The sequence below is a fragment of the Theobroma cacao genome, chromosome 9, assembly GCF_000208745.1.
Source record: "Theobroma cacao cultivar B97-61/B2 chromosome 9, Criollo_cocoa_genome_V2, whole genome shotgun sequence".
In the NCBI taxonomy this organism is placed as follows: Eukaryota; Viridiplantae; Streptophyta; class Magnoliopsida; order Malvales; family Malvaceae; genus Theobroma; species Theobroma cacao.
Window position 1 is genome coordinate 23,290,879 of NC_030858.1, and position 19,207 is coordinate 23,310,085.

The following is a 19,207-nucleotide window of genomic DNA, read 5'->3' on the forward strand; positions in this document are numbered from 1 at the left end:
AAGAAAATTATACTAAAACATACTAACAAATTATATAAAAAAATTTCATTCTTTTATATTTTAATCACCAATCACATAATCAATTCCTCTTTTAGAGTGGATCAGAAAAACAACAACATCTATATGTATTATATCAATTTGGCCATAGTTAAAATCATATTTAACAAAATTTGTTTCAATATTTTTTTTTTAGCTTTCAGTAATTCTTGATAAAGTTCAAATGTTTCAACATACGAAAAGTATGCGACCAATAACCTGTCATGTCACATTGATGACAGAAATTTTCTATATTTCTTTTATTCTATCCATTTTTATCTTTTTCTTATATCTCTTCACTACTCATCTATTTTTGGTAGATAAAAGTATCCATTTACTTCTTGTGGTTAAATGTATTCTTAAAATAGTGTAATCACCATGATTGCAATTATTGTGGCGATCTTTTTCACATCTATTATTATAATTATTAAATTATGTCGCATTCACTTCAGAGAATAGACGAAATTCATGATTTTTAATCAGTAACTCATTATTTCGCTCAACCACAAAAAAGACATGAAATCTAAAACAAAATATATTTTGGATTAGCCCAAGTGTTATATTTTTCACTTATTACAAAAATAGGTATCACACAAAGTTAGATATCATACAAAGTCAATTTCATATGTTTAATTCAAAAATATTTTATGCAAAATCTCATAGCATCAAAAATGGATTTTACATATGTTGAGCAAAATTTTAGTCGAAATTCAACAAAAAAAATTATATATTGAGAAAATCATATTTCAAAACTAGAACAAAGATATCATATATAATTATATATATTTTCATGCTCAATCTGATTTAATAAATCAAGAGATAAAAATATGATAAATACTATATGATAGCAAAATTTACATGAAGGCTGATTATCAAGGAATGAAAATACTAAAAAAATATCAAGTCATGTATCTGATTTGTTAAAAAAAAAAATCAAAGACCAACTATTTAACTCCTTTTGAAACTTGAAAAAAATGAGACTTTGACGTAAAGATGATGATAAAATTTATCTATAAGAGAAAAGTATTAATAAAGTGATAAGATCTTATTCAAGAGTATTTATTTATAAATAAAGTAAGAGATCTATTTATATATTAATAACCCTTATCTAAATAGAAGTTACAAAACAAAAATAATGTTAAGAAATTTGATTTGGATGAATTAAATTTAAATTTTAACTTAATCTAATTTAAATCTAAATATATTTAATTAAATATAAAAATTCAGATCAAATTACATTTCTATATCTATTGGGTTATTTGGGTTGTCTTTGTTGCTTGACTAAATAAAAAAAGATCTTAAATTATAATAAAATGGATACTCACACTTATATTTATATGATTTTAAAATTTTTTCACTCAAACCCAATTCAAGGAGAATTGTGACAATAGGAAGAGGAATGAGAAAGTTCAGCGTTAAATAATTGTATAATTTAATAATATTAGTATAAAGAATGGGTGCAAAATGCATAGAAAATCCGCTCAACTTCCTTTCTCCGATGTGCCTACCTACTTTCCTCACCTACCTCAATCAGCTACTCTACACACTCAGTTTCTATTTAGTAGAAAAATTAACCCGCGCTACGCCAAATTTGAGAGAGTAACAGAGAGATTGAGTGGTGGGCGAAATGATGGGAAACAAGAGCATTGCTCAGGTGGGCGTAGAAGATCTGTGCAAGGCAGGCGGATTAAGCAAAGAGGAGGCGAAAGAGATCCATGGAGTTGTAACAGAAGCAATAGCGAAAGCAGGAGGCGATGCAAGAGAGGTGTGGAGGGAGGTGGTGCGTAGGAGAGTGCTGAAGCCGTGGCACCAGCATTCGCTGCACCAACTTGTCTACTACAGCGTCTATGCTCGCTGGGATGCCTCCGTTGACGGCCCCCCTCTTTACTGGTTCCCTTCTGTGTAATGTCTCCTCTTCTTTTATCTTCCTTTACCTTCCTTCTATTATCACCTGCATTTATATCTATATTCAGTACCAACTTCCGCTTGTTTGTACAGGTTCCTATGTGATGTATACTTTATAAAATTAAATTCAAATAAATCAAAACAAAACAAAATAATGCAAAATGTATAGAAATGAAACTATGTCTATATTAATTGTAAGATTTAAATCTCAAATAGGAAATTCATTTCATATTTAAATATTTTTCCTTTTTGGTTTCACCCTCTACTTCTGGGGTAGCTGTAGCCTCCATGGCGGGTTAGCTTTTGGTTGCTGCCAAGGTTAGGATGTCAGACCCCTTCGGTGGTTGAGGGTCCGCTTGGTTGCTTTATTTTATAAGATTGCAAGCAACCCGCGGCGTGCAAGGCCGATCGTGGCTGGGTTTGGATGGGTCCTGTGGCCCAACCCGGATCTGTCTTGGCCCTGCTAACTTGGGTCCAGTCCAATAGGCTTTTTCTTGTTCATGAGAATGGTTTCTAGTCCATTTTTGTCTTTTGCTTATTTATTTGTTTTGGTATTATGTTTAAATTTTTTATTAATAAAATTTCTTAATTTATTAAATGAAAATGTAGTTGAATAAACTCAATAATGAGAATGTAATCTAGAAAACCTCAAAAATTGGAACATTTTTTGGAAAGTTGTAAGTGAGGAATTTCTTAAAAATTCCTAAATGAAATAATTTTGGATCCTACCAAGAGTGTTGGGAAGGTACTATGGATTATTTGAGCAATATTGATTAATTCTAAATAACCATGAGAATATAAAAGAAAGAGAAAAAAGGGGAAAAAGAATAGAGACGTAAAAACATCTATATCATCTATAACATATATTTTTAACACAATTTTCTATTGTTCCACTTTTTTTAGCTTTTTCTTTCCTTGATTGTAATTTTTTTAAAATTTTTTTTCGTAATTTACAATTAAATTAAAATAATTATACATTTGATCCAACTATTTACTACTTTAAAAATTAAAAATTACAAGACTGACAAAATATAATATACAAAAAGTCAACAACGAAAACTCAATCGTGATATATTAAATATTAGATCTAAATGTTTTTTTATTTTTAATATTTTTGCAATATTTTTTGAATGTAAAAATTAATTTTTTTATTACTTTTATATTAAAAAAATGATAGTATTAAATTGGTTTAAGTTTTGTTTGATTTATTTTTACTTTTCTTAAATTCTTATGCAAGCAATAGTTGAGATTGGGAGTACATTTCTTGAGTTGGATTTGTTGGATCCTCATATATACACGGCTACTATGTGTTGTTAAGGTTAACTTGGAACACATTTTTGATTGCTTGTGGAGGAGTATGGTTTTTAGAGGAAGGGATTTTATTAATTGACGAGGAGTATGGCTTATAAAGGAAAGGTTTATCACATTAAATACAAAAGATTCAAGGGTACCCTTTTGATTGCTTGGGAATGATTAGGGCTTATAGAATAAGTGATTTGCACATTGAATGCCAATGAGTCACTTTAGGATTCCCTTTAAATTTCATGACGAGTTGCCTTGTGTGATTTTCTTTATAAGAGCTTTATGTAACTTGCTTTTCCATGCTCAATGACTTTTGCTTATTTCGCTTATTGATGAGTTTATTTTGTATGCTCTTTCATGCTTTCATATCTACTACTTTCTAATCTCTATTCTTTCTTTTTTGTTATTTGCCACTTTCTTCAGGCTCTGTTAGCTCTAATTTTGTCTAACTTAAAGCCTTGGATAATTATTTGTTCTTACACTCCTCTAGAGGCTTATCCATGGCAATTGGCTTCCAATTTAGCTTACCCTTTTAAGAAATCCTCTAGTTCCTCTAAAGGCTGACTCCCCTTCTCTATGAATTTTACAAAGTTAATATCAAATGAATTTCTGTTTCCATGAATGATTGAAAAAACCCTTCTTGCTTATGTTTCCATAGCAGAGAATCCAACAAACTATTTATATCAATCATAAATTCGAAATGAGAAAAAAAATAATTAAAGTTAAGTCCAAGAGGGCCTTTTGAATGAAATTGAGAAAATAAATATGGTACAGTATATTACAATACCTTTTCAATCGCATTCCTGTTCAAAGAAGTCCATCAGACTACAAATTCTCAAAAGAATAATCTTATCAATAATGAAGTTAGAGTGAGTGGAAATTATTAATGTTTAAAAGGAAATTTTCATTCAATGATGCACATATTCAAAGCAATTTGACAATTCATTTTTGAATCAATGAATCCTGTCAACTTCTCTCTATATGAACCATGAAAATAAGCACAAAACAAAAACAAAACTTAAGTGCAAAAAGATCATTTAATTTAAGACTAAAGAGATATATGTCCATTACGTTATAATAAAAAGAAATGTTTCACCTTAGCAGAATTTATTTTTAAAACAGATTGAACTTGATAAATACTTTTCAATCATGGAAATGTTCTCACACTTTTCTCTATATGAATCATGGAATTGGCAAAAAAAATTAAAACCAAAATTCAATCCAGAATATCACTAAATTGAGACAAGAGTTACATGTCCATTAAGCTCTAGTAAAATTAAATAGCAAATCTTTGACAGGTTCCTTTTCAATTCTGTTCTCATTAAAAGAATATTATTACACTTGTTCTCTTTTATTATCTAAATCATGAACTTGGGAAAACAGAAATGAAGGTTCTATCTGAAAAGTTCATCTAATTGATGACTTTGATAACAGATACCATGGATACAAGGCCTTCTTAATCTTGGTATTATTCAAAGATATCTGCCATATCTTTGTAAAACCATTGAGCCATAAAACAAAAAACATCATATGAGTGAAGCCTAAAGGATACATATGGCAGATGTAATTTTGGTTTTATAGGGTTTTTTTTTATGGCATATATTTTACAAAATATGTGTTTTTACATCAGGAGAAGGAACAGAAATTAATTGTAGCCTAGTAAAGACAAAAAAAAAAATCGTTTTTTTCTTAACATTGAACATTGGAGAAAAATATATCCAGGTGTTGGGCTTTGCGTTTGAAACAATGATTCAAGGCTTTAAGCTAAACAAACATTACAGATAAGAGAGCATGAAGAAACTAACAAAATAACCAAGAAAAGAAAAGATACCAGAAAGCAGTAGGCATCAAGGTATGTAAAAGCATGACACATAAACTCTCCAATAAGCATAACTCAACGAGCATATAGAAGCCCTTATAAAGAAAACCACATAAGGCAATTGGCCATGGCCATGAAATTCAAAGGCAACCGTATGAGTCCTTTGCTTTTCAATGTGCAAATCCTTTCTTTTGTAAGACATGTCCTTTGCATTCAATGTGGGAATCCCTTCCTCTATAAGCCACATTATTTGCATTCAATGGATAAACATCTTCCTCTATAAGACACACCTTTGCATTTAATGTGGGAATTACTTGCTTTATAAGTCATACAAATTCCTAAGCAATTAAATCCCTTCCTATATAAGCAACACTCCTCCAAAAGCAATCAAAAGGTGTCCCAAACTAAACCCAAGGGCACATAGTAGTAGCAATATATATAAAGATCCAAGAGAGCAACCCTAATAAAAACACTAGACATCTAAACCGTTGCATGTATAGGAATTTAGAAAAAGGTTTAAATGAGTAAAAAAAATTACTCTGATTTAGTACTTCTCTCATGGACAATCCCTCCTATTTGGAATAAGTCAAAAGGAGCGAAGAAGCTTATAGCTGAAGGGGGAGTGGAAGCTTAAATGTTTGAATGAAACACCAAAAGAGAGAAACATGTGACTCTTTAAGGGTCATGTACTCCCCCTCATTATAGAAAGAATGACTTTTATCCTAATTTTTATGTTCAGTTTCTTTTCTGTCCATATCAAACACCATACAATTGTTTGACCTAATACAACACATTGTAGACACATGCATAAAGCAGGGAGCACATCAGGTTAGGTCATGCAATTACCTTATGCAAGGTCAGCCTTACCCTTTATGTGAACGTTCCTCTCATCAGGTCACTTATTCCATTCACTTTTATATCTCTTCCTTCGCCCTTCCCCCCAGCAGTAACTTGACCATTGGAGGCCTTACCATTGTGTCTTCATATATGTGTCAGTAGAATTGTAGAATTAGTTGATATGATGGAGCCTTTTCGAGAGCATAGTAACTAATTTTTTGAATATTCTTTGAAGTTAGAAGAAATTTTTAATTAATCTCACCAAAGGGTTAGCAAGCTTGAGAAAAGTTTCATTTGAACATAGAATTTTGGAATTAGCAACAATATTCCAGCAATTTCATAATGGATAACTGTAGGGAATCTTACTATATGTGAATTCCATGCACAAAGTGGCTTGAATCTGTTTTTAAGGGATCGAGCCCGCATATGATTCAGTACTTCTGTTTGGCTAAGTTTGCAAGAATTATGACAGGCAGTCAAACTTTGTCATTTTCCTGAGTCAAACATTCTTTTCTGAGTGCCCAGATATGAGTCTAAACTTACGAACCTGGGACGAACAATGGAAATTCATGGTCCAAAGCTTTTAGGGACTTCATACAAGGATCCCATTGCAAGTTTTAACCTCTTTCGGGATTTCACTGTCCAACATCCTGAGGTAATAAGCAACTAATGTTTTTCCCCTTGCACCTTTTTCAGGCAAATACAGCGCTCAATGCTGCATTAAGAAGTTTTACTAAATTTTATCTTGTCTTCTAAGACTAGCTTTTTTCTTTTTTTTGAATAATTATCAGGTTTATTGGTCAATTATTCTAAAAGAGCTTTCAGTTATATTTCATGAATCTCCTAAATGCATTCTGGATACCGCTGACGGATCAAGACCTGGGGGAACTTGGCTTCCTGGTTCAGTTTTGAATATTGCTGAATGTTGCTTATTACCCTCAAGTCATCCCAGAAAAGAGGATGATAGTTTTGCAGTTGTATGGAGAGATGAAGGCAATGATGATTCTGATGTGAACCGTATGACACTTAAAGAATTACGAGAACAAGTAATGTATGCTATCATTTACTTGACCTGCTGTACCTGGTTCTTAAGACCTACATTTCATTTTGTGTTTGAGTATGTCATAGATACAAATGGAGCTAAAATGTCTGAAATCAAATGCCAGTGAGAAGTTATTACTGATTTTTCAGTGTTATTTCTTAATTTCATATAATTTGGTTCTTTTAAAGAAAAGAAAAATAAATGACAATAATGAAGTTATGGACAATTATGCGTGGGTATCATCAAAACAGGAAATGCCATCTTAATTACCAGTGAAATTTTTTAATGATGATTTAGAAGTTTCCAGTTAATTAATTAGTGATTAGCATGTTCTCTCACGAGGACATAGTAATTCAGTGGTCCCCTGTGTCCAAATTGGTGGTATTTCAAAAATGTTGGCCTCCTTTTTGTATTTAAATCTTTCTAAATTTGCAAAACCATGGTGATTACACATTAAGGTATAGAGGAAGCCTTAACGTAAATGGAGGGCATGAGGAGTAGTACTGCATGCCTACAGCGTAGTTTTTGGATTATTTGCAACTCCAAACATTACATCCCTTATTTCATCTTATGATGTTATTTTCTTTGTTCCTGTTATACCATCTTCATTCTGATTTTCATTTTACAGGTTAGTGGCAAATGCACTAGATGCAACTTTCCAAAAAGGTGATGCAATCGCAATTGATATGCCAATGACGGTCAATGCAGTTATTATATACCTGGCAATAGTTTTAGCTGGATTTGTTGTTGTATCAATAGCTGATAGTTTTGCTGCAAAGGAAATTGCAACCCGTTTGCGGGTCTCTAAGGCGAAGGCTATCTTCACTCAGGTGTTCTTCCACTTCTGTAGGTTATTTAATTTTTAATGAAAAATATAAAGTTGCTGAAGGATATGAACAAAATCTCATCCAGAATGTTTAGCTTCGAGATTGCATATGTTGATGAAAGCTTCACTGAATATGGTAGTTGACACAAATGAATGGTGGGAATAAGAATTTATCTGCTAGAAAACTTTTCTGTGCTTTCTCCCAAATGATTTCAGATACTCAGAATTGTGTGTGTAAAGTGGTCTGAGCTGCTCTATTTTTTCTGTAACATCATTTCTTGTTATCATCTTGTCCAATAGACTATCTTTGAAATATATTGGTCATCTTCATATAACAAAACTCCATTTTTTTTTTTAAATCCCTGGGCTTTTACATATATGCTATTCTCCAAATTACTTTTGGCTGTAATTCTTACACGGTCTAATGGTTCGTTCTTATTCTTAGATGTAGATAGTCAATGTCTACTAAATAGTCAGTTGTAATTTTTCTGTTCATTCTGATTTCTGTTCCTATTCATAGTTCTAAACTTACTCTTTTTCAATTGGTCACTCCTGCACACGTTGATTGTAGTGAATAACATCAAAGCTTGATAAATTGGCATTTATATCACATATTAGCTCTCTGAGACTTTTGCAAAACTCTCAATGTTAGTCCTAATTTCCTATTTGCTTTATTTTCGAAATGATATACCTTCACTTTGTATTCAGGATTATATACTAAGGGGAGGTCGAAAGTTTCCTTTATACAGGTAAAACAAATTAAGTTTTGGTTGCACAGGCTAAATAATGTGCTACTTTTACTTTCCCAAACAACCGGTAGATGGAGAATCATTGGTTTGTTGTTCCTAGAGACGACCTCTGAAAGCCAAAGGCTCCTTTAAATTTACAACATATTCTTTGTTTTGGTATGAAATGCCTANATTTGTAGTACCTAATTTATGTGAGAATTACTAGGTTTTGAGGTTATGGTTATGAATGAATTACTGTCTTGTGCTTTGCCTTTCATTTACCCCACCAAAGAAAGTTGTCTTTCTCAATTTTCTCAACATGTACTGGCTTTAAAACGTCCTTAGAAATGCTACCTTCCATTCAACTACATGTTCCAGATACAAGTTTTCATTTAAGTTGCATCTTTGTAGGCCTTAATGAGAGTGCTTTACCATGAAAATGGAAGGCCAAACTAGCTGTTAATGCCTTCATTTTAATTCTGAATTTCTTGAAGATACAAATTGTAGGGTACTAGTATTGATATGTTTATCACCTCTGTTGTTATTCATGACTGTTTGTCTTTATCATGCAGTCGAGTTGTAGAGGCTTCTCCATGTAAAGCTATCGTGCTCCCTGTGAGTGGGAATGATGTAGGCATTCAATTAAGAGAACAAGACCTATCATGGAAAGATTTTCTGGCCTGTGTCAATCAACATTCAAGGTATGTCTACAATTACAGCTTGAGAGAAGTTTACTAGATCAAGGTATTTCTACAATTACAGCTTGAGAAGTTTACTATATCAATATTGTACTAATAAGTACCTCTTTATCATTCTCATTACCTAAACAAGTATCCATATATTAATTTTACAGTTTCTCAAGTTGATCAGCTTTACATAACTGTCTAACATTGCTGTAAAAGTATTTAATTACATTATATCTGTGGCAGACCAAAATATTACACTCCAACTTATCAACCAATAGATTCTGCAATTAACATACTATTCTCGTCTGGAACCACAGGTGGAAAAATTTGTCACTTCTTTTGTACTTTTTCCTGTTTGTTTCCTTTATTTGTTTGAAGATTTTCAATTATATTTATTGATCTTGACCAGGAGAACCAAAAGCTATTACATGGACTCAACTTTCCCCTATTCGATGTTCTTCTGATGCATGGGCTCACATTGACATCGGAGTTGGAGATGTTTACTGCTGGCCTACAAATCTAGGATGGGTGATGGGACCGATTTTACTGTTCTCATGCTTTCTAACTGGTGCAGCCCTTGCTCTCTATCATGGATCTCCTTTGGGCCGTGGATTTGGGAAATTTGTTCAGGTCAAACCTACAATATTTATTCTTGCCAATGCTTACTGCTTGTGAGGTGTGACTTGAATTCAGTTTTAGTATCCAGTTATTTCAAAGAAAATGCCTATAATCAATGTATAGTAAACTAGTTATAACATACTATAGTTGTGTGGGAAAATGCCAATAAGTATGGAAGTATGCATGGCTTATTTCTGGGGCAATCTGATTGATTAGCATACAACCAGGGAAATTTGACCCTCAGGCAAAGTGGAAGGCAACGATTTTGAGCATATCATGCCCTTGGATAAAACAGAACAGTTTGCAGGCCTAAATCCTCAATAACTAATATGCTTCTGACAATATAATGTCCCATACCAATAGCAGTTGTTCAAAAATATTTTTTAGATGTTTATTGGTTTATTCTGGGAAGATGACAAGAACTTCCCTTGGCTTTAGTTAGATAGGCTTTGTGCTATGGACTTCTCTTACAAGAAAAGGAAACGGAAGTAATTGAAATGCATCTTTGATTCGTTTCTTCATTCTGTTAACAAATTAAAATTATTCTTCTTGCTGTGAGTATGAAACAGTGTATAGCATTAATGAACATTATCATACACCATCTAAACTCCAGCTTATTTTATTCTTCATTTATTTTGTTTCAGGATGCAGGAGTAACTGTTTTGGGCACAGTTCCAAGCTTAGTGAAAGCTTGGAAGAATACCAAGTGTATGGAAGGCCTAGACTGGACAAAGATAAAGTGAACATTGTTTCCTTTTTAATCCAAAACGAACTTTTGCATCAGTAATAATTCTCACAAGAGGGACTTAACAATTTTATATGGCTGCAGATCCTTTGCTAGCACTGGAGAAGCCTCTAATGTTGATGATGACCTTTGGCTTTCCTCAAAATCTTACTACAAGCCAGTTATTGAATGTTGTGGAGGCACAGAGCTAGCATCATCTTACATCCAAGGGAGTCAACTGCAGCCACAAGCTTTTGGAGCATTTAGCACTGCATCAATGACAACTGGCCTAGTTATCTTGGATGAAGATGGAGTTGCTTATGTAAGAACTTAATCTTGAAGCTGGTGCAGTTTCTTTTACAACAATATCCATTCAACTTTTTAGTTCACAAGATTTACATATCCCCAAACTAATCCTATTATGATCAGTGCGGGAGACAGATGAATAAATTTGTTGCGATAATACTAAAAGAGTAAGGTGTCTCTGAGTGTGTGAGAGCGTGTGCATGCGTGTCTATGTCTGACCTGTTTGACCTTTGTGACAGCCGGATGATAAAGCTTGTGTTGGTGAAGTCGGTTTATTCCCTCTCTATTTGGGAGCAACTGATAGATTGCTTAATGCTGATCATGAGAAGGTTTACTTTAAGGGAATGCCGATACATAATGGAATGGTATGATCAAAATTTTCTTTCTTATGATATTTGCATGGTACAGTCTAAAAGCTGTATGTTACAGAGTGTTTTTATAGCTCCTGGTTAATTTTTCAGATTATATGGTAAATAGTTGGTCAAATGCACTACGAAGGAGGTCCCAAGTTTGAATTTCCCCTCCCTAACTTTAACTATCCAATAAGAAAAGAGTTCCTCTTCCCCACATTGCATTCTCCTTGTTATGCTGCTTTACTATTTTGAAAATGAGGCAACAAATTCTAAAGACATCAATTCTTCCAACCTGAAGATATCACTTTCGCTAAAACCTTGTTAGACTTAAATTATAATATTCCTGTATCACTTGTATGGACTAAGATCAGTTAGAAAATATTCAAGCAACGATTGCTATATAAGTTTTCTTAACAAATGTTTGGAAGTGCTATCTTATGATTTGATATATGCATTGGCAGCGCCTCAGGAGACATGGGGATATCCTTAAGAGAACTGTTGGAGGCTATCTTGTCGTCCAAGGAAGGGCTGATGACACGATGAATCTTGGCGGCATTAAGGTAGTACACCCTCCTGCCTCCTATTTTTAATTGATGATTAAGCAAACTTGAAGATCATTAAACTTTTGTTGTCATTCATACCTAAAATATTTGACTGAGCTTCAAGTATTTGACCGAACTTTAATTTGGCTTCTACATAGTTTTGAAAGCATGAAAATCCTAAACTTCCCTGATCTACAGACAAGTTCTGTTGAAATTGAGCGAGTTTGTGACCGGGCTGACGAAAGCGTCTTGGAGACTGCTGCAGTGAGTGTAGCACCACCAGATGGTGGTCCAGAACTATTGGTAATATTTGTGGTGCTAAAGAAAGGATATGATCACCAACCAGAGAAGCTGAAGATGATATTCTCAAAAGCCATTCAAGTCAACCTCAACCCCTTGTTCAAGGTTTCGCTCTTTGATGTTTTAATATCTAGTCATTATTCTCTAGGCATGAAATTTTGGCAGCTAAGCAAGCAACACTGTATAAATCAATCTGAATGCTTGGAGTCAAAAGTCGAAACTAAAGAGTCATTTCACTTATATGAGAAAGAATAACTGATTTCCTGTTCAGTTCTCATAGATAAGCTAGAGAGACAATCATGTTTGTTATCGTTGGGGACTAAATTCTACTGCTTTTTGATTGATCACAGGTGAAAATTGTGAAGATAATCCCAGAGTTTCCTCGAACTGCTTCTAACAAATTACTTAGGAGAGTTTTGAGGGACCAAATAAAGCATGAACTGTCTGTCCGAAGTAGAATGTAACGGCAGCTTCAGCAAGGCCTTGCAGCATCATATACCAGATACCAGCAAGAAAATTTGTCTCCCCTTTGTGCATGGATGTGGATGTGTAGAGTATGAAAATTTAGTAATGATTGGTTTTCCCAATCTGTTGTCACTTATCATTGTTATGGGCTCTGATGATGTTGGATTAGACCTGTTAAAGTTAAAGAGCCACCTACGTATACTTCAGAGCAATGCAAATTTGCTTTTCAGTTTACTAAGTTATATTTTCTAAGTAAAAATAAAAAGTTTACATTTGAATTATTATTAGGGTAAAGTTATTTTATCCCAATTTTACTAATAGATATTTGAACAATTACATAACACCTTTCAAACAAAATTTTTGATTATGTTGATGTAACATTAACGGTAATTTTCATTGAGTGGTTACACCTTCATGCAAAATCATTAATCCTATTGATGTTAGTATTGCGGGTTAATCATGCAGATTTTGTAAAATATTTTTTGTTGATTTGAGAATATTTTAATAATAATAAAAAATTTAAAACTTATTTTTTCACTCACTACTTTTATCTGATATATTAAAAATCTAAACAAATTGATAATGTGAAGTGAAAAATAAGATCAATAATTATTAAGTTATCATGGACTGAGAATTCTTTAATGATGTTATTGACTTTTGCATTTTTAGACTTTAACCAGTTAAAATTGAGTGTCCTTGTATAGATCATTATATATTATTAACATAGTTTTTGCTAATGACCAATTCATTCAAAGGTAAGTTTTTCACATCTCTCATTTTACCAAGACTAGACAGGCTCGTGTGTGTATGTATATATATATATAAAGGAGTCTTCACAACTCAATATTGGTCATTGCATTGTGGAGAAGAAAACCTAATCACCCTATTATAATTTCTCAAACCGACTGCCTCCCCAAATTCCAAAGCTATCACTTCTCTCTTCATCAAATCAATTCAAGCTCAAATGTAGCAATAAATCGTTTCTTTCAAAGATAGGAGAGAGACAAAAGAGAAAGAAAATGTGAAAAATGAAAAAAATCTTGTCTTATATAGAATATGTTATGAAATATAATTTGAAAGAACAATTATAAGGGAAAGTATTTAGAGGGAGAGAAAGTATTTAGAGGGATTAAAAAGATCTTACTCAAGTGTGTATTTACTAATGATGTGAGAGACCTATTTATAAATTAATAATCCTTTATTTAGATAGAATTTATAGGGTGCAGATAATACTAGGAGATTAGATGGATAGATTAAATTCTAATCTTAATCCAATCTAATCTACATTCATATATATATATATATATATAACATAAATAGATATTCGTAAAAATATTCATAACACTTTCCTTTAATATCTATTGTATTAAAAATATGCCTCATTGAAACCTTATTAGAAAAAAAACCTCATGAGAAAAAAATTCGAGTGAAGAAAAAATAGTACATAATTCTTTTTAAGAATATACTTTTGAAATATTGCCTTATTGAAAACCTTATCAAGAAAAACCTAATGGGAAAAACCTTGATGAAGGAAAAGAGTATAGTGCATATTTTACTCTTCCTAATGACTGCATTATTGAGATATTTAAAATGTCACATTCCGATCTTTTGTACCAACTTTTTAAATATTACAGTAGGAAGGACTTTAGTGAACAAATATGCTAGATTGTCACTTTTAAAAAAAATTGTTGAACATTAATATCACCCTAACTTAGAGATTAAGTGAAGAAGAATTTTGATGAAATATGTTTTGCTCTATCGCCTTTAATGTATCATTCCTTTAATTATGCTATGCTAGTAGTATTATCCTCATAACGTTGTTGGAATTTTCGTTTTGGTTGACAAGCCAAACGTTTCTCGAATATGTTGAGTTACACATTCATGATTTGCCTTATGAATTACTAAAATTTCTACATGGTTAGAAAAATAGCAACTATAGTTTGTTTTACAGAATGCCATGAAATAGCCGTACCTCCATATATGAATAAATAACCTGTCTAGGATTGAACTTTGTATGGATCATATAAATATCCTGTATCTGCATAACCAATTAAATTTTATTTTGATATATTTAAGTAATATTCATTATTCTTTTGAGATATCGAAGTATATGTTTAATTCCATTCCAATATTTTTCATTTGGAGAAGAATTATATCTTGCTAATAAATTAACAACAAATGATATATCAAGTCATGTATTGCTAGCAAGATACATTAATGCTCCATTGGCACTAAGATGTGGTACTTCAAGACTAAGAAGTTCTTCATCATCCTCACAATTTCAGAAAGGGTCTTTTTTAACATCTAGTGACCTTACAACCATTGGTAAACTCAATGGATGTGCTTTGTACTTATAAAATAGTTTTAGCACTTTTGCCACATAATTAAATTGATGGACAAAAATTCAATTTGTCAAGTGCTCAATCTAAAGACTTAAACGCAAATTCATATTTCCAAGATCTTTCATCTTCAATTCTTTTTTTAAGTAATCTACGGCTTTTGATAACTCATCAAAAGTTCCAATAATGTTCAAGTCATTAACACAAATAAAACTTATGACAATTTCAGATCTGAATCTTTTTATAAAAACACATGAGCATATAAGATTATTTTTATGGCCTTCTTTCAGCAAATATTCACTAAGACGGTTATACCACATGCGTTTGGAGTGTTTAATCCATATAAAGATTTATTTAATTTAATCGAATAAATTTTTTGAGAATTAAAATTTTTGTACTTTAGGCAACTTAAATCTTTTGGGATTTTCATATAGATATCGTTATCAAGTGAGCCATATAAATAGGGTGTAGCTATATTTATTAAATGCATTTCAATCTTTTCATGTATTGCTAGACTAATTAATATATAATTGTAATTGCATTCACTGAAAGAGAATATATCTTTACATAATCAATACTAGGCCTTTGGGTAAAACCTTGTGTGACAAATTGTGCTTTATATCTCACAATTTCATTTTTCTCATTTCGTTTTTGCACATATACCCATTTATATCCCACTAGTTTTACACCATTTGATGTATGGACAATAAGTCCAAAAACTTCACATTTTGTAAGTGAATTCAGTTCCACGTTATTGCATCTTTCCAAATTGGCCAATCATTTCTATTTCTACATTCTTCAATATATGTAAGTTCAAGATCCTCATTTTCTTTCATAATATTGAGCACTATATTATATACAAAAATATCGTCAACATTTATTTTATTTCTATCCTATCTTTTCCACGTCATGACATAATTTATTAAGATTTCTTCATTTTCAATGATTTCAAGTACTTGAATTTCTTCTAGAATTTTATCAATAATGTTAGGGGTCGCTTATAAAGGTTTTGTTTTCTCTTTCTGACCATCTTGTATATTTGGTCCTTTTCTTTTTTGAGGATTTTATCTTTGGAATCGATTGTTCTCTCATACTTCTGGCGTGCTTTATACTACAAGGACATAAATTCTAATAGGAGCTTTTGTAGTTGGTATATGAGATTTAGTTATTCTTTTTACGTCGGTAAATATGTCTAGTAATTGATTTGTTGTATTTTACAAATAAATCATATTTTGAACTTCAAGTTCACATCAATTTGTGTGAGGATCAAAACTAGATAACGATAATGCATTCCATGATATTTCCTTTTCCAATTACTTATTTTTCTTCCCTTAATGTTGGAATAATTGTTTCATCAAAATGACAATTGACAAACTTTATTGTGAATAAATCTTCTGTTGATGGTTGTAAATATTTAATTATAGATGGAGATTCATATCCAACATATATTCCTAGCCTCCTTTAAGGACCCATCTTTGTGCATCGTGGTGGAGAAATTAGAACATATACCACACACCCAAAAATTTTGAGATGGTAAATATTTAGTTTTCGACATAAACTAATTGTATAAGGAAGAATTTATAATAACTTGTTGGCCTAATGAGTACAAGTGCTGTTGCATCCAAAATGGCATGCCCACAAACAGAAATTGAGACTTTGGATTTCTGAAACAGTGACCTTAAAATTAGTCGAAAGTGTTTAATAAATAATTCTGTTAGATCGTTTTGTGCATAAACATGAGTAACAAGCTGTTCAATGGTTATTTCAATTAATATACAATATTCATTAAAAGGCTTAAGATGTAAATTCACAAACATTGTAAAGATAAATAGTCTTTGATTGTATAATCAGGAAAATGTGCTTGCAAATGAATGATTGCAAATGCCAATTTTTAAATTGATAATAAGCACACATATGACCATTTAGTCGATGCATCGATTAAAACTGTAAAATATCTAAATGGTCTACATGGTGGATGTACAAATCCACATATATCACCTTGAATATGTTTTAAAAAATGTAGGGGATTCAGTCCCAACTTTAGATAGCTATGGTCTTATAATTAATTTGCTTTCAAAGCAAGCAACATATGACAATCCATTAGATTGAAAAATTTTCGATGGATGACTACATGTATTTTCAATAACTTTGTGGAATATTATTAATCCGGGATGACCTAATTGGTCATGCCAAACATTAAAATTATTAGTAAACTTCTAGTTTACTATAGCATGAGTTTCAATTATTCTAATTTTTGAGTAGTACATTCCACAAGACAAAGCGAGTAATTTTTCCAATACACACTTTTTTACCCAAAATAATAGATGTAATATAAAGGTATTCAATGTCTCTTTCATTCATTGTCTCAATATGATATCCATTTAAATGAAAAACTTAATAAATTTCTTTGAGACTTAATAGAAAATAATGCATCCTCTATTATGAACTTTGTTCCTTTAGGTAGTAAAATATTGACTCTTCCGGAGCCTTTAGTTAATCTTGTATTATCAGATATTGTATTGACATTGGTTTCTTCCTTTGTCAATTGGAAAAAATATTTCTTATTTTTAAATATAATGTGCATTGTAGCAATATCTGTTAAATATATATTTGCATCATTGATCTTGGATCCAATAAGATTAATATCAATATTTTTCTTCAATAAAACAAGATACATAATAAGAAACTTATAAGTTAACATAAGAGAATAGTAAATATATAATTTATTAATAAAAACACATAATAAAAACATATAATTTAAATATAATAAGAATATACAAAAATATCTTCATGATAAAGTTATACTAAAGCATACCAACAAACTATTAAGAAATTTCATTCTTGAATATTTCCATTACTAATCAAATGATCAATTCCTCTTCCAGGATAGACAAGAAAATCTGCAACATCCTGATTTGTTATATCAACTTGGCCATGATTAAAATCATTTTGAAAAAAATTTGCTTTCATTTTTTTTCTCTTTTAGAATTTAACAACGCTTGATAAAGTTCAACATTTTTTTTTTCATTTAGCATTCAATGATGCTTGATAAAGTTCAACAAGATGTTTCAACATATAACAAGTATGTGACTAATGGCTTTCATTTTCATGCCACATCGATGACAAGACATATTTTATATTTCTTTTATTCTATACATTTTTATATTTTTCTTGTATCTTTTTGCTATTCATCCACTCCTGGTAGGTTTAAAATATTCATCCACTTCTAATGGGTAAAATTATATATCCACCTCTGGTGGGTAAGGTTATACATCTACTTTTGGTACATCCACTTTTTGTGGGTAAAATTATTCTTAGAATTAGAATAGCATTTAATGTAACTTATTATGGCGACCTCTTTCATGTCCATGACCATAATTGTTAAATGATGTCGCATTCTCTTTAGGAAATAGACAAATTTATGATTTTTTATTAGTAGCTCGTTATTTTGCTCAACAATAAATATACACATAATAGCAAAATTCACATTAAAGTTGATATTTAGGGGGAATAAAAACACCAAAGAGATATCAAGTCACTTATCTAATTTGCTAAAATTAGAAATCTAAGACTAACCATTGAAATCCTTTTGAACTTTGTAGAGGATGAAAATAAAATAATATCAACACTTACTTGATTTGCTAAAACTAGAAATCAAAGACCAACCATGGAAATCTTTTGAACCTTGAAGATCATGAAAACAAAATAATATCAAAACTTAAGAGATTAAAGAATTATGCTGATGACATGTAATGAAATATAACTAGAAAGAATGACTATAAGAGAAAGTGTTTAAAGGGAGAAAAAGTATTTAGAGGAAGTAAGAAGAAGATTTTATTCAAGTGTGTATTTACAAATAAAGTAAAGGGTCTATTTATAGGCTAATAGCCCCTTATCTAGATAGAATTTACAAGATGAAAATAATACTAAGAGATTAGATGGATAGATTAAATTCTAATCTTAATCTAATCTAATTTACACCCAAATCTTGATATACATAACATAAATGGATATTCACAAAAACATTCGTAATAGAATATTCATTTTTTAAATTGGTTAAGGGTGTTTTTCTCTAATAGTTTTTTTTTGCCTATTCTTGTACATCCAAAATATCCATTACTGACTCTTCCTTAGTGGCTATTCCTACGCACCTGAAACAATTATTAACAATGGGAGGTTAGTAATGACTATTTCGGTCTCTTTTGAAATGACCATTCTAAAAACCAAACATAAGCTGAAAAGATATTAGGAATAGAAGAGAAAATGGAAACTAAACATTCATTAAAAGAAATAAGAATAATTAATTTCATGAATAACTTTTTGTTATGAAGTACAATTAAAAATTCTTTTTTTTATTGACTTGACTAGTGATTAGTTTC

The 19,207-nt window shown here is 31.3% G+C and overlaps 1 protein-coding gene across 1 annotated transcript; it reads left to right on the plus strand.

The window, feature by feature from the left end:
* On the plus strand, positions 1,487-12,770 carry LOC18589590 (probable acyl-activating enzyme 18, peroxisomal). The gene is made up of 14 exons (XM_018127536.1): positions 1,487-1,938; positions 6,425-6,554; positions 6,691-6,950; positions 7,570-7,771; positions 8,476-8,516; positions 9,068-9,196; positions 9,425-9,498; positions 9,591-9,811; positions 10,444-10,538; positions 10,629-10,845; positions 11,069-11,194; positions 11,644-11,742; positions 11,923-12,129; positions 12,375-12,770. The coding sequence occupies exons 1-14, from the start codon at positions 1,664-1,666 to the stop codon at positions 12,486-12,488; spliced, it is 2,190 nt and encodes a 729-aa protein (XP_017983025.1). The 5' UTR covers positions 1,487-1,663; the 3' UTR covers positions 12,489-12,770.